Consider the following 12,308-nt stretch of genomic DNA (forward strand, 5'->3'; position numbering starts at 1 on the left):
ACAGAATGTAAAAAAGCATGTTTACCTATTGTCTCTAATACGAGAATTTCGTGATTATGGACAGTCTAGCTATAACAGTTTGTCCGTGGAGGTAACTCTCATATTTTAGGTTTCACTTGCCAGAGAGTTGCCGAGTTAAGTACCCTCTCTGCATGTATGATTTGGTAAAGGTTGCTTTGTATTCACGTGTGAACGTAATCCTAGTTTAGACAAAGTCTAGGTCGATTTTACAAAATGCTTTTAGGAAAAACGATAATGTCCATTATTTAGTCAAATAGAAACGCAATACTTGTAAAACGAGTAAGGTAACAATTGTTTTTCGTAATTCGGCTACGGTGAATTACAACTTAAAGCATAAGAAGTACTCAAAGCTTTTAATCGCGGAGTGTAGCACGTGAGGTGTCGCTAATTGGTCACTCGAATTATTATAAAAAAAAGCTGACTTATAGGCTTAGAAATCAACTTCTTAAACTTTGAAAAATTATATAAAATTAACAGAAATATTTTGGGTAAGTTGTAATAATGATTTTGATGTTATTTTGTCAATATAAATCGATTAAGAATGGTTGTCTGACCATTTTATTCTCCCTTTAACTGTACAATATTTTTAGGCCTGAGTTTTCATATCTACGGTGATTACATTGAAAATATAATGTAGTTAAGATAGGGAATAATTTTCACAGAATACTTGCATGTCAGCCTACCATTTTGAATTAACCCCTTCATGCACACTAATGAGTTTTGCAAACAACTTTAGTTTAACTTCGCTTTCGTTCCAACGCCTAAGGTCGATTTATACAGTCATGAAGTTTTTAAATTAACTCATGAATATATATACATCTAACTAAACTCAGGAATTCATAAGTTAATAAGAATCATTGCGTAGCCATTATCTGAACTTATGTAGGCGGGCTTTGAGGGAGGAGTCAGACTAATCACTACGTATTATAAATTATGGTTCACGAAAATTTATCTCCCTGCATGTTGAGCACTAAGCACACACCTGACCTCTTGTTGCTACGTCTCAGTCATATGGGCTCGCGACTTTATTGCCCATGCGTTAGGAATATGAGTAGACTAGCAACCAATGAAATCGCAGTTAGAAAGACGTCAGAATTATGAGGCGTGACGGAGAGCATTCAAGCCAAGCCCAAAAAAAGTCCGCATAGAAATTAAAAATGAAGTTATGGTGGCACAATGATTGTATATTAAGTTCTTTATCATTTTTCAAAGGTTGGTGGAGTATCTACTGGTGGCTTGTTCTGGATTATATTCATCTGAAATAGAAACCATTATAGCTTACTGAGATCTCCATCTGTACCCATAATCCTATTCGAAATAGGCCGTGCTTCAATTCTGTTGCTGTTTGAAACACATATCTATTAACGATAATGACGCAGTAACATAGTTTATTTTGTATATTATGAACTATGCCGACACTTAGATGCTTCAATAAACATTCTTTTAGAGCTTAATATAGAGGTTAGGATCCTGAGATGTAGCTTCGCAAGAGGATAGACAAAATATTTATCTTTGGCTATTTTTAGAAAGCGTTGTTTTGCTGCGTCGTGTGATGCGGCGGTGTAGGCTTATACTGAAAGTTTCCCCACTTCTCTGACTGGTGTTGGTGGTCAAACCACTGAGAGAAACATTTTTTGAAAGACCTCTACCATCCACTTTTGAAAAAGAACAGGTCTTTATTCTTGTGATAAATGTTACTTTAGTTGTTTAATGATTTCATGTGCAGCGAAGTGAAGTATTTTTACACGAAGTTCTTTTAGTTTTCTTGACCGACATTAAAGGAGAATTGCCATTCCTAGATTAGATATTTAGTAGTTGCAAAAATAAATAGGATAGAAAGTGAGGGACTATAGAAAACGTAGGCGACGTGATATTCTCGTTGCCTCTGAGCCACGGAGAAATATATTTCCTGCCACCCGCGGTATTCTGGGGGACTCGCGTATGAATACTGGCACCGAGCGACAAGCCCCGACCAAATTGCATGTAACGGATACGAATGCGCAGTGTAAATATAGTTCACGCGGCGTGAAGTCGTAAGCTAGCCGCCCGCTAGCCTCTTAAGCCCGGGACGGGAGTCGGGAGTCGGGACTCGGGAGACGGCTTTTTAAGTTTTGTGTTAGGGTAGTTTAGAAAAAAAAAATAAAATGTCCATACAAGGCCAAGGGTTAAGCGTTTCGTCAATTATTGACAAGTATGAAAACGACACTTTCTTCACAACAGACAGATCTGGAAAAAGGAATGATATAATTCAATATTTAGTTAAAAATGAAAAACTGGATCCTATTTTAAAGGCTATGTGGGAACAATTTCACGTTTTGAAGGATCAATTTCAAGACTCTAAACGCGAAGATTCAGGAAACTATTCGGGCTTCCAGTACTCTTTTTACCAATGGATTACTAACTAAACAATACTTGCGTTATCACTTAAAAACTTAACGCGACTTAGTTAAGAGCACAACAGTACGATTTTCAGTCGTCTGCACTCTGTAGCAGGAAAAATAAGGTTTCGTCATCTATGGCGAAAAATATTTGAGCATCCCAGAGATCCTCGAACGCTGAACTATTTTGCAGAAAGATAACGTCATAAAGGAGAGCGCTGATTGGTCGGCCAAAAGCGCCAGAGAGAAAACGAGAATTTGCTTCGTAAATATCATAACACACGCTGCGGAAGGCTTTCTCTCCCTAGAGTCCCTCACTTTTTATCCTATTTATTTTTGGTAGTTGCTACGCGATGAAAGCGGGTTGTATTTGGTCTACTGCTCTATGGGTATTTTATGCTCTAGTTTGCCGCTGTGAATCGCTTCAAAAACTGAACATAACGTAAGTAAATTGTTTTGAAATTAACATTATTAAATATTAATTTAATAATACTTTTACCCAGATTAAAAATATGTATAATGCAACACAGTTTTCTATTTTGTTATTTTTAGAATCAATTCAGAAACTGTTGTAAGAGATGAGGATCTTTTGGATTGTTATGAAAGAAGTGACCCAACTAGATTAAGTACTATAATTAATAACTGGTTTCTAATAATTGTTGAATTTCCAAAGGCCTAATTACCCCAAATTTGGATAAATATTTGTGAATTTAAATCTGTTCTTTTAGAGGAAAGGCTTGATGTTAATGTTTCAATTAATATTTTGGACATCGATCAAATAGTTGAAGACCGTATGGTGTGTTTTTGTTTTCGACCAAAAATGTTCGAGGTCCTATTTCAACTACTTTATTTATTTTCTTGCAGGAATTTAGAGTACATTGCTACGTTAAAGTACATTGGAAAAACAGTAGAATTGGCATGAACGTTGAAAACCACGTGCGACCCATTCTGGTACCTAGACAACTAAGCAACTGTATGTGGAAACCGGACATAATGTTCCCAAACACCAAAGAAATTACATCTTTCGTTGATATGTTACCTAATGTCGGATACAAGTATTTTTCAGACGGGGAGTTCTACAGAACTGAAAGGTTCGTAGTGTTAATGGCAAATGTAAAAAGAGCTGATTAGTCAAGCAATGAAGCTATAGAAATCATACTACTGCTATTTGTATTTGCCTTTGGTGGTGTTATTTATAACATGCTCTAAGGACATCACCGTATCTCTAGTAGAACCAGAGTCATGAGCCTCGAAAGTTGGGTGTAATGCTATTCCTATGGAGGATGTGTTTTATTGAACAGTTTCCTTAATTACTCGGCCCTGTATACTCGATCCTCAAGTTTTTAGTATGGTTGGATGGGGGCAAATAGGACTATAACATACTCAAAGGACATCCCCGTATCTCTAGTAGAACCAGAGTTATGAGCTTCCAAAGTTGGGTGTTATGCTATTCCTATGGGGGGGGGGTATGTGTGAGAACATTTTCCTCAATTACTCGGCCCCTGCTTACTCGATCCTCAAGTTTTTAGTATGGTGGGATGGGGGGCAACTCGGACTATAACATACTCAAAGGACATCCCCGTATCTCTAGTAGAACTAGAGTTATGAGTCTTCAAAGTTGGGTGTAATGCTATTCCTATGGGGGTATGTTTATGCACATTTTGCTTAATTACTCGGCCCCTGTTTACTCCAGGTACATGTTGAACGTGGAGTGTCCGATGATGTTTAACCTCTACCCATTGGACACGCAACATTGTTACATCAAAATATCATTACGTAGGTAAATTCATCTGTATAAATTCGTTCCAGTAAGAACTCATTATTTTTTGTGTGGCAGTCACAAGTCCCGATGAAGACGTGAAGTTAGCTTGGTATGTACCAGAATCATGTGAAAATAACAACCCAGCAGTAAAATTTGTGTACAATATCGAACCGTTGCAATTCAACGTCGAGAAACCAAAGACTCACTCAGTTACCTTTATGTGGTACACAGGTGCGTCATTCTTGGTGAAAATCTATTTAATGAAATTTCATAAACCCCATATCTTTGTGCACAGGTAACTTCACTGAACTCTGGACCAATATCACCTTCCATCGTCGATTTACCGGTAGCGTCATTAACTTCTACATCCCAAGTACCTTAGTGGTTGTCTTATCATCTCTGTCCTTTTACATCGACGTTGAGGCCGCCCCAGCAAGGGTGTCATTAGGGGTCACTGCCTTATTGACCATCACGACGCAAATGGTTCAAGCTAGAACCATTTTACCACCAGTTCAATACATCACTGCCTTGGACATATGGTTATTCGCTTGCTTAAGTATCGTGTTCGCGTCCTTTATCGAGTACAGCATCGCGTACTCTTACAGACAAAGGCCTAACGCGGTGATTTCTAAGGTCAAAGACCTAGAACCCAGGCCCTACTCGGGCCCGTCTTCTATAAGAGCAATTGGAAAGGTGTGGCCTGAAAATGAGGACCACGCTGATAATTCGGCAAAAATAAATCAGTCTGAAAAAGATCTGAAGCGTGCAATGGAAAGTGAAAGCATAAACGTTTTTGATAAACATTCAAGGTGGCTTTTTCCTTTGATTAGTTGTGTGTTTGCTATTACTTATTGGTGGTATTTGCTGAGAGCCAGTGAGATTTTCACGAATTCTGGTGACAATGTTGACTAGCCCTTATTTTCCAATATGGACATTTTGAACGGCATTGAAAATGAAATTAAATATGTTTTACATTATTATTGGTCGATATGTACTAAGGATATGATAGTTCTCTTACCCCTTTTTAATCAAATTATATCGAACTAATAAATTTCTAATACTACACCATACTTTCTGGCAACCCGGCCTGAGTTAATTTCTCAAAATTACTAGATACATAAATGAATTTCACGTTATATTTTAATCTGCACTTAGTCCAAAAGGGAAACGTCGTTTAGTGGCTTCTCTTTTTAAACTGCAATGAAATTTAAAAATTCTAAACTTTGATTATAGTTCTTTTTTCTGTTTTATTATTTGATAAGAGTAGTAAGGAGAATTGACACGTTTCAATGTACAAATTGTATGGTATAACGCTGTTACAGGGATAGATTTAATTTTAGAAGTAGGAATGGAGAACAGAGTAATCCGGACGCGCCGGACCCCCTTCCACGGGACGGAGGGGTATGAAAGAAGAGACGGGTCATAACGACAGAGGTAAAAAAGAATTACGTATTTTTCGCCGTCCCCGTCAGCAACGTCATCCAAATGTAGTTTAAATGAGCCAATACGATAATTTAAACTTTTCTTTACGTGTTGGGGGGGGGGAGGAGCTATGAAGTAAATACTAACCGTTCTCCATTCCTACTTCTAAAATTAAATCTGTCCCTGGCTGTTATTGATGTGAAGCACTTATACTTCATGTAATTTCTATTTAAAAAATATGCAAAGGTACGCTACAGATTAATGTGTTTATTTTTAACATGACCCTTCGGTTGCCATGGATATTATAGCAAAAACACCTGAGCCATTATAAACCAGAGCCATTATTTCTTTAGATTTAACTCGAGTTCTAAGATAGGATTGGTTTGTAAGTAAGTGTTCAAAACCAATTTACGTGCTTGCAAAGCGTAGCGTTTCGTATCGTATGCACGAAGCTATATATTTGAATCAAGCACGATATATATACGTTTGGGTACACCAGAATTTTCTAGAATTCTGTGTTTACAGTGATACATTTTGATTTGTTTTTCGTAACACTGTAATGCCCAAGTATAGATCTGTCCTAGGGCTTATAGTTTGATAGTTTCTCTTCCAAAACGGAAGAGAAAGTTGATATTGACTCGAAAGTAAAGGGTTACATTAATATTGCTGCTTTTGGAGCAACAATTAAGGTCCGTAAATGAAGTCATTAACTAACTTATTGAATATTGGCGTGTTAGTCTGTAAATAGAGTCATGAAGTTATTAAATAACGTGATACCTGGGATAGATTTAATTTTAGAAGTAGGAATGGAGAACGGTTAGTATTTACTTCAGTCCGACGCATAGCCCTGTATAGAGCCCCTCCCTCCAAGACGTAGCGAAAAGTTTAAATTATCTTATTGACTCACTTTAACTACGTTTTGATGACGTTGCTGACGGGGACGGCGAAAAATACGTAATTCCTTTTTATCTCTGTCGCTATGAACCACCTCTTATTTCGTACCCTTCCCCCGTCCCGTGGAAGGGGGTCCGGGACTTAGACGCGCGCCCAGATTACTCTGTTCTCCATTCCGCCTTCTAAAATTAAATCTATCCCTGTCCTAACCGAACTCAATCGAGGTAGAAAAACAAAAGTTGGTAGTTATTAATGTTACAAATGAATAACTTCTGCTGACCTCGTTAATGAATTTCATGTTCAGTGAAATGAGAAATGAAGGGCACGCAATTGTTTGGTATCGCTTAAGCTATATTGAAGTCGTGTTGCTATTCTAAGATTAAATATTTCCAAGTTGCCTACGTGATGAAAGCACATTACAAATGGTTAACTTTTCTGTGGATATTTTGGGCTATTCTTTGCCGTTGTGAATCACTTCAGAAACTGAACATAACGTAAGTTATTCGGTTTTCGACTGTCGTAAATTCATATTTTAATTTTAGCTCATATTAAATTTATAATTTAACACATAATGTTTTCCATTCTATTTTCAGAATTAATTCAGAAACAGTTGTAAGGGCTGAGGATCTTTTGGATTGCTATGAGAGAAGCGACCCCACCAGAACAGGTAAAAACATCATTATTAATTGATCATTAATTCTTGAATTCAAACTCTTAAATGTCCTCAAAGTTATATAAATATTTGTATAATTAAATTTATTCTTTTAGATCAAAGGCTTATTGTTAACATGGCAATTAATATCTTGGACATCGATCAAATAGTTGAAGACCGTATGGTGAGTTAATATTTATATTGTGAAATTCTAAACGATTTCCAAAGTTTAAAGACAACTTTAAACTTAAAAAATAATGAAAATGTTCATAAGTTGAACAATGATATCAGGATGTTTAGTATATCATAAGTTCATAAGATATGTTTCATAAGTTTTTCACTGGTTACTGAGAGCTTATCATGAAGTGGCTTAGGTGAAACGTCATAGATTCTCATAAAGAGACACCTGATGTGGCGCTGTCAAAGGCTTAGTACAGACTAAATAGGAAGATGGGCTACAAAACCGAGTGTAGTCGATTCTCGCGTCACTCTCAAACTAGCTCTCAGTAAGTCTCTAGCCTTACGAAGTATAGGAAGTGTCATACTTATGTAACATCTCACATTAACTTATATTTCAAACCTTATAATTATGTTAAAAATAATATTTTAGATAACATTTTTACAACTTAATTTTCTTGAAGGAATTTAGGGTGCATTGCTACGTTAAAGTGCTTTGGAAAAACAGTAGAATAGACATGAACGTTGAAAACCATGTACGGCCCATACTTCTACCTAGACAACTAAGAAACTGTATGTGGAAACCGGATATAATGTTTCCCAATACCAAAGAAGTTACATCATACATTGATATGTTACCTAATGTCGGTTACAAATATTTTTCAAATGGAGAGTTTTACAGAACTGAAAGGTTTGTTGTATCAGTTCACAATTGTCAACAATTTTTAAATCAAATGAATTTTATTTTATTTCAGGTACATGTTGAGAGTCGAGTGCCCGATGATGTTTAACCTCTACCCTTTGGATACTCAACACTGTTTTATAAAGATCTCATTGCGTAAGTAAATTCGTCTGTAAATATGGTCCCATCATCAAATATTCTCTTACGTCACAGTCACGAGTCCCGATGAAGTCGTAAAGTTAGCCTGGTCCAAAAATGGAAAACCCGCCGTCAAGTTCGTGTACAAAATAGAACCGTTGCAATTCAACGTCGAAAAACCAAAGACTCACTCAGTTACTTTGTCGTGGTATACAGGTGCTGTCATATTGTGTTACCATATGATACTTTCCATATGTATGATCCTAATGCTAGAGACTTACTGAGAGCTATAGTTCGAGCACGGTAAGCGAGAATTGACTTCACGTGGTATTCAGTCTGTACTAAGCCTTTGACAGCGCCTCACCAGGCATGACAAGCTCCAATTTGTAACCAGTGACCAGCTTTTGAAACATATCTTATGGACCTATAGTGTTTCTGGATTTATATTAGTTGGAAATGATGATCATGTCTTTACAGGTAACTACACTGAACTCTGGACCAATATCACGTTCCATCGCCGATTTACCGGTAGCATAATCAACTTCTACATACCAAGTACCTTAGTGGTTGTCTTATCATGGCTGTCTTTTTACATCGACGTTGAGGCCGCCCCTGCACGGGTGTCATTAGGGGTCACTGCCTTATTGACCATCACGACGCAAATGGTTCAAGCTAGGACAATTTTACCACCAGTTCAATACATCACTGCCTTGGACATTTGGTTATTCGCTTGCTTAAGCATCGTCTTCGCGTCCTTTATTGAGTACAGTATCGCGTACTCTTACAGACAAAGGCCTAACAAGGGAATTTCTAGGGTCAAAGACCTAAGACCTAAAGTAGATGGAAAGGTTAGGCCTAATGTTGAGAAACCCACCTTTATTTTAGCTAAAATAAATCAACCTGATAAAGATGTAATGCGTGGAATGGTGCCAGGAAACCAAAACGTTTTTGATAAGCATTCACGGTGGATCTTTCCTTTGTTAAGTTTTTCTTTCGCTATTATTTATTGGTCGTATTTCCTGAAGGTTAGTGAGATTTTTACGAATTCGGGTAGTAATGTTGCCTAGGCTAGTCTTTGTCAATAAAGGCATTTTTAACATATAGGAAATAAGGTAGTGTGACCAAGAAGCCATCTAGTTTACTAGGGAGAAGGTATAAGATGCCTAAGTTTTCGCGCGCCATAGTCCCAGTCCACCTTTTAAAATACAAGGGGGGACGTAAAACAAAGGAGGCCGGGCTATTTCGCCTCTCCTCAGTCGGAAAATATGACTGTAATTTTCGTCATACGCGTCGCGCTGACGTGAGCTTTCAAGAACCAATGAGATACTGGTTGTAATTTAGAGGCGGGGATTAACTCCGGACCTACGTTTGGACTGGAGATAGAGTTAGAAATGTGGCGAATTTATACCTTCCCCTTGTAAACTAGGTATCGCTTCTTGGTATGACATGAAGGGTCAAAATTTTGAGGTTTAATATTTCTGAAAGTTCCCTTTGCTTTTTTTCAAATTATTTGAACGAAATTCAATGAAATTATTTAATACTTAATACTTAATAATATAATAAATTTATAAGGTATGTTCCATAAGTTCGTCACTGATTACCGAGAGCTTGTAAATGAAACGTCTTAGATTCATGCAAAGCGACGCAAGGTGAGGCGCTGTCAAAAGCTTAGTACAGACTAAATAGGAAGATGGATGGACAGCAAATTAACGGAGTTCTCCTTCGAACTAGCTCTCAGTAAATCTCAAGCATTTTCGAAGTCTAGGTAGTGTCGTACTTATGGAACATATTTATATAAACTTATGATCATATTTATAATAATGTGTATGCTATACCGGTATATACTTGTTATAAGTAGAATTTGACGGAATATATATTTTTCTAAATGAGGCTTTGAGCGAACTTTATATCGTGCAGTAAGTTCATTCTTAAAGAGTCATTTTATTGTTAATGTTTCTGTTTTGAAACGGATAAAGTTTCTAATTCTAATGCAGAGAATTCGCTTATAACTCTCCTTCTGCTGCCGGTCGATGCGAGTTAAATGGAAAATGAAATGGTTAGACAACCACTTTTCTATAGCGTAGATAAAATTGTATTGTTGATTATTGATTTATTCGACAATAACGATTGGTTGTTTGACTGTTTTATTCAACTTCTAAATATTATAAATAAAGCATTAATGTATTCAAGCACAAAAGAAAAATAGGCAAACAACCACACACTTAAGTTCTGATTATATTTGGTTTTAATTCATGAAAATGTTTAAAATAAAATTAAAGTGCTGATAAACTTAAATCGTGTTCCTTTACTAAGTACTGAATAAACCTAACTGTATTGTCGTATTAACGATTTTCATTGTTTGTATATGTATATACTTTTGCGAACTTTTGTTTTGAGTCGTTAGTGGGACAACTCGACAAATATATGAAATCGATTAGCTTTTTGGAAACGCGGCACGAAAATACCCAAGGGATTAACTTTAATGTCTTTTCTATCGACGTGTTGAAAACGTGTATTTTGTTCAGCCTATGTTGAGAAAATATAAAACACTAACGCGGATTAATACGTAACATAAACCTCGTAGGAATAAAAGTAGTCTTCAATAGAAGTAAAACTAAAAATCAGGCGACGTAACAGTCCTGTAACTGTGAGAAAAGATACAGTTTTTCCGAGGTTAATAAGTTATGAGGTTTGGCAAGGTTATTTATTTAATAACACATATTAAATATTTAAACCTATAGATAATGTAATTTATATGTGGAACATCACCAACCTCGAGCGGAAAAGTCGAGGTTGCTTAGTGTTTACCATGAAGTATCGCTGTGCTTTTTTATTCGTCTATGTACTGTTCCGTGGAATATATGCATTTACGCATAAGTTGACTCTAAAGTATGTATGCAGTGTTTTTAGATTTTAAAACATGTACTTGTTCTTTATCCCATACCTAACGATATTCTTTAAAATACATAAGTTTATAAGGTATGTTCCATAAGTTTGTCACTGGTTATAAACTGGAGCTTGTCATGAAGTGACGTAGGTCATAGATTCGAGTTGTAAAGCGACGTATAGTAATGCGCTGTCAAGGGCTTAGTACAGACTAAACAGGATTAAGATGGACTGCAAAATCGCGTGTAGTCAATTCTCGCTTGTCGTTCTCGAACTAGCTCTCAGTAAGTCTCTAGCATTACGAAGCATATGTAGTGTCATACTTATGGAACATATCTTGTGAACTTATGAAGATAGTGTAATTCACATTAAATATTATTTTAATTAAATATTCTTGTCTTTACAGTTTTACTCCAGATAATATTATCCGAGATGAAGATTTGACTGACTGTTATCATAAGACCAATCCAACGCTTGGCAGTTGAGTTTTACTTCAAAACTATTATTTTTATAGAGTTTTCCTTTTTAATTACTTTTGAATTAATTGCTTACATCGGTCTCCTCTTCGAAACAAACTAAAGGCCTTATTAATTAATTCATGCTCTCAAAGATTTCAATTACTGTCTTCCATAGATAAGCAGTCAAATGTATACGTCACAGTTGCGGTATTGGACATTGATCAAATTACTGAAGATTCAATGGTAATCATGAAGATCACTTTCAAATATTAATAAAGTGTTTATTTATTGTTGTATTTTGTTAGGAATATCGGCTACACGCTTACGTACTTGCCACTTGGACTAACGAAAACTTGGAACTCGTTCGCAAAAACCATTCCATTCCTATTTTGTTACCACCTAATCTAGCGAAATGCATTTGGCAACCGGACATAATATTTTCAAACTCCAAAGAGATAATTTCGTTTCAGGATACTGTTCCCAATAAAGGATTTAAAATATTGCCCAATGGTGAACTTTACCGCGTTGAAAGGTGATATTTAGCTTCCAATGCATTTAGACCCATTGACCTACAAACGGAATCAGTGTGAAGTTCCATTTTCAAACCAACCTGATTCTTATTGTAGTTTGTTTAGTACCTATTACCCTTACAAGCTTCCAGACTAGAAGTATCGAGGTAACCAAATTCTTCACTTGGCGAAAGTGAATATTATTGATAACACACCAGCGGTTAGCCCTCTGGTAGCGGTTTCTGAATTTTCCCTCCAAAACGTGAGAGGCTCGCGGCGGTAGACGGACGAACTAGATTCAAGCACCCGCGTCCGTGTTCCACGGCTTT

At 36.6% G+C, this 12,308-nt stretch overlaps 3 protein-coding genes and 1 long non-coding RNA gene across 4 annotated transcripts; all 4 read left to right on the forward strand.

Moving 5' to 3' along the window:
• The first annotated feature begins 303 nt into the window (after positions 1 to 303).
• Positions 304 to 1,664, forward strand: LOC149616025 (uncharacterized). Its single transcript, XR_016375981.1, has 3 exons — positions 304 to 1,159; positions 1,234 to 1,482; positions 1,548 to 1,664. It is a non-coding gene; the product is annotated as an uncharacterized LOC149616025 (long non-coding RNA).
• A 1,073-nt stretch (positions 1,665 to 2,737) lies between these two features.
• Positions 2,738 to 5,073, forward strand: LOC149616026 (glutamate-gated chloride channel alpha-like). The gene is made up of 7 exons (XM_089856131.1): positions 2,738 to 2,841; positions 2,952 to 3,025; positions 3,128 to 3,195; positions 3,264 to 3,490; positions 4,093 to 4,175; positions 4,237 to 4,392; positions 4,457 to 5,073. The coding sequence occupies exons 1-7, from the start codon at positions 2,753 to 2,755 to the stop codon at positions 5,071 to 5,073; spliced, it is 1,314 nt and encodes a 437-aa protein (XP_089712257.1). The 5' UTR covers positions 2,738 to 2,752.
• Positions 5,074 to 6,579: 1,506 nt separating this feature from the next.
• On the forward strand, positions 6,580 to 9,727 carry LOC149616027 (glutamate-gated chloride channel alpha-like). Its single transcript, XM_089856133.1, has 7 exons — positions 6,580 to 6,971; positions 7,071 to 7,144; positions 7,246 to 7,313; positions 7,771 to 7,997; positions 8,062 to 8,144; positions 8,202 to 8,342; positions 8,604 to 9,727. The coding sequence occupies exons 1-7, from the start codon at positions 6,883 to 6,885 to the stop codon at positions 9,191 to 9,193; spliced, it is 1,272 nt and encodes a 423-aa protein (XP_089712259.1). The 5' UTR covers positions 6,580 to 6,882; the 3' UTR covers positions 9,194 to 9,727.
• A 13-nt stretch (positions 9,728 to 9,740) lies between these two features.
• On the forward strand, positions 9,741 to 12,163 carry LOC149616028 (gamma-aminobutyric acid receptor subunit alpha-6-like). Its single transcript, XM_089856134.1, has 4 exons — positions 9,741 to 9,775; positions 11,419 to 11,492; positions 11,646 to 11,713; positions 11,776 to 12,163. The coding sequence occupies exons 1-4, from the start codon at positions 9,741 to 9,743 to the stop codon at positions 12,004 to 12,006; spliced, it is 408 nt and encodes a 135-aa protein (XP_089712260.1). The 3' UTR covers positions 12,007 to 12,163.
• The last annotated feature ends 145 nt before the right edge of the window (positions 12,164 to 12,308 follow it).

The sequence above is a fragment of the Phalangium opilio genome, unplaced genomic scaffold (genome assembly GCF_054372755.1).
Source record: "Phalangium opilio isolate 3A_F unplaced genomic scaffold, DU_Popi_V2 ptg000217l_1, whole genome shotgun sequence".
Taxonomy (NCBI): domain Eukaryota; kingdom Metazoa; phylum Arthropoda; class Arachnida; order Opiliones; family Phalangiidae; genus Phalangium; species Phalangium opilio.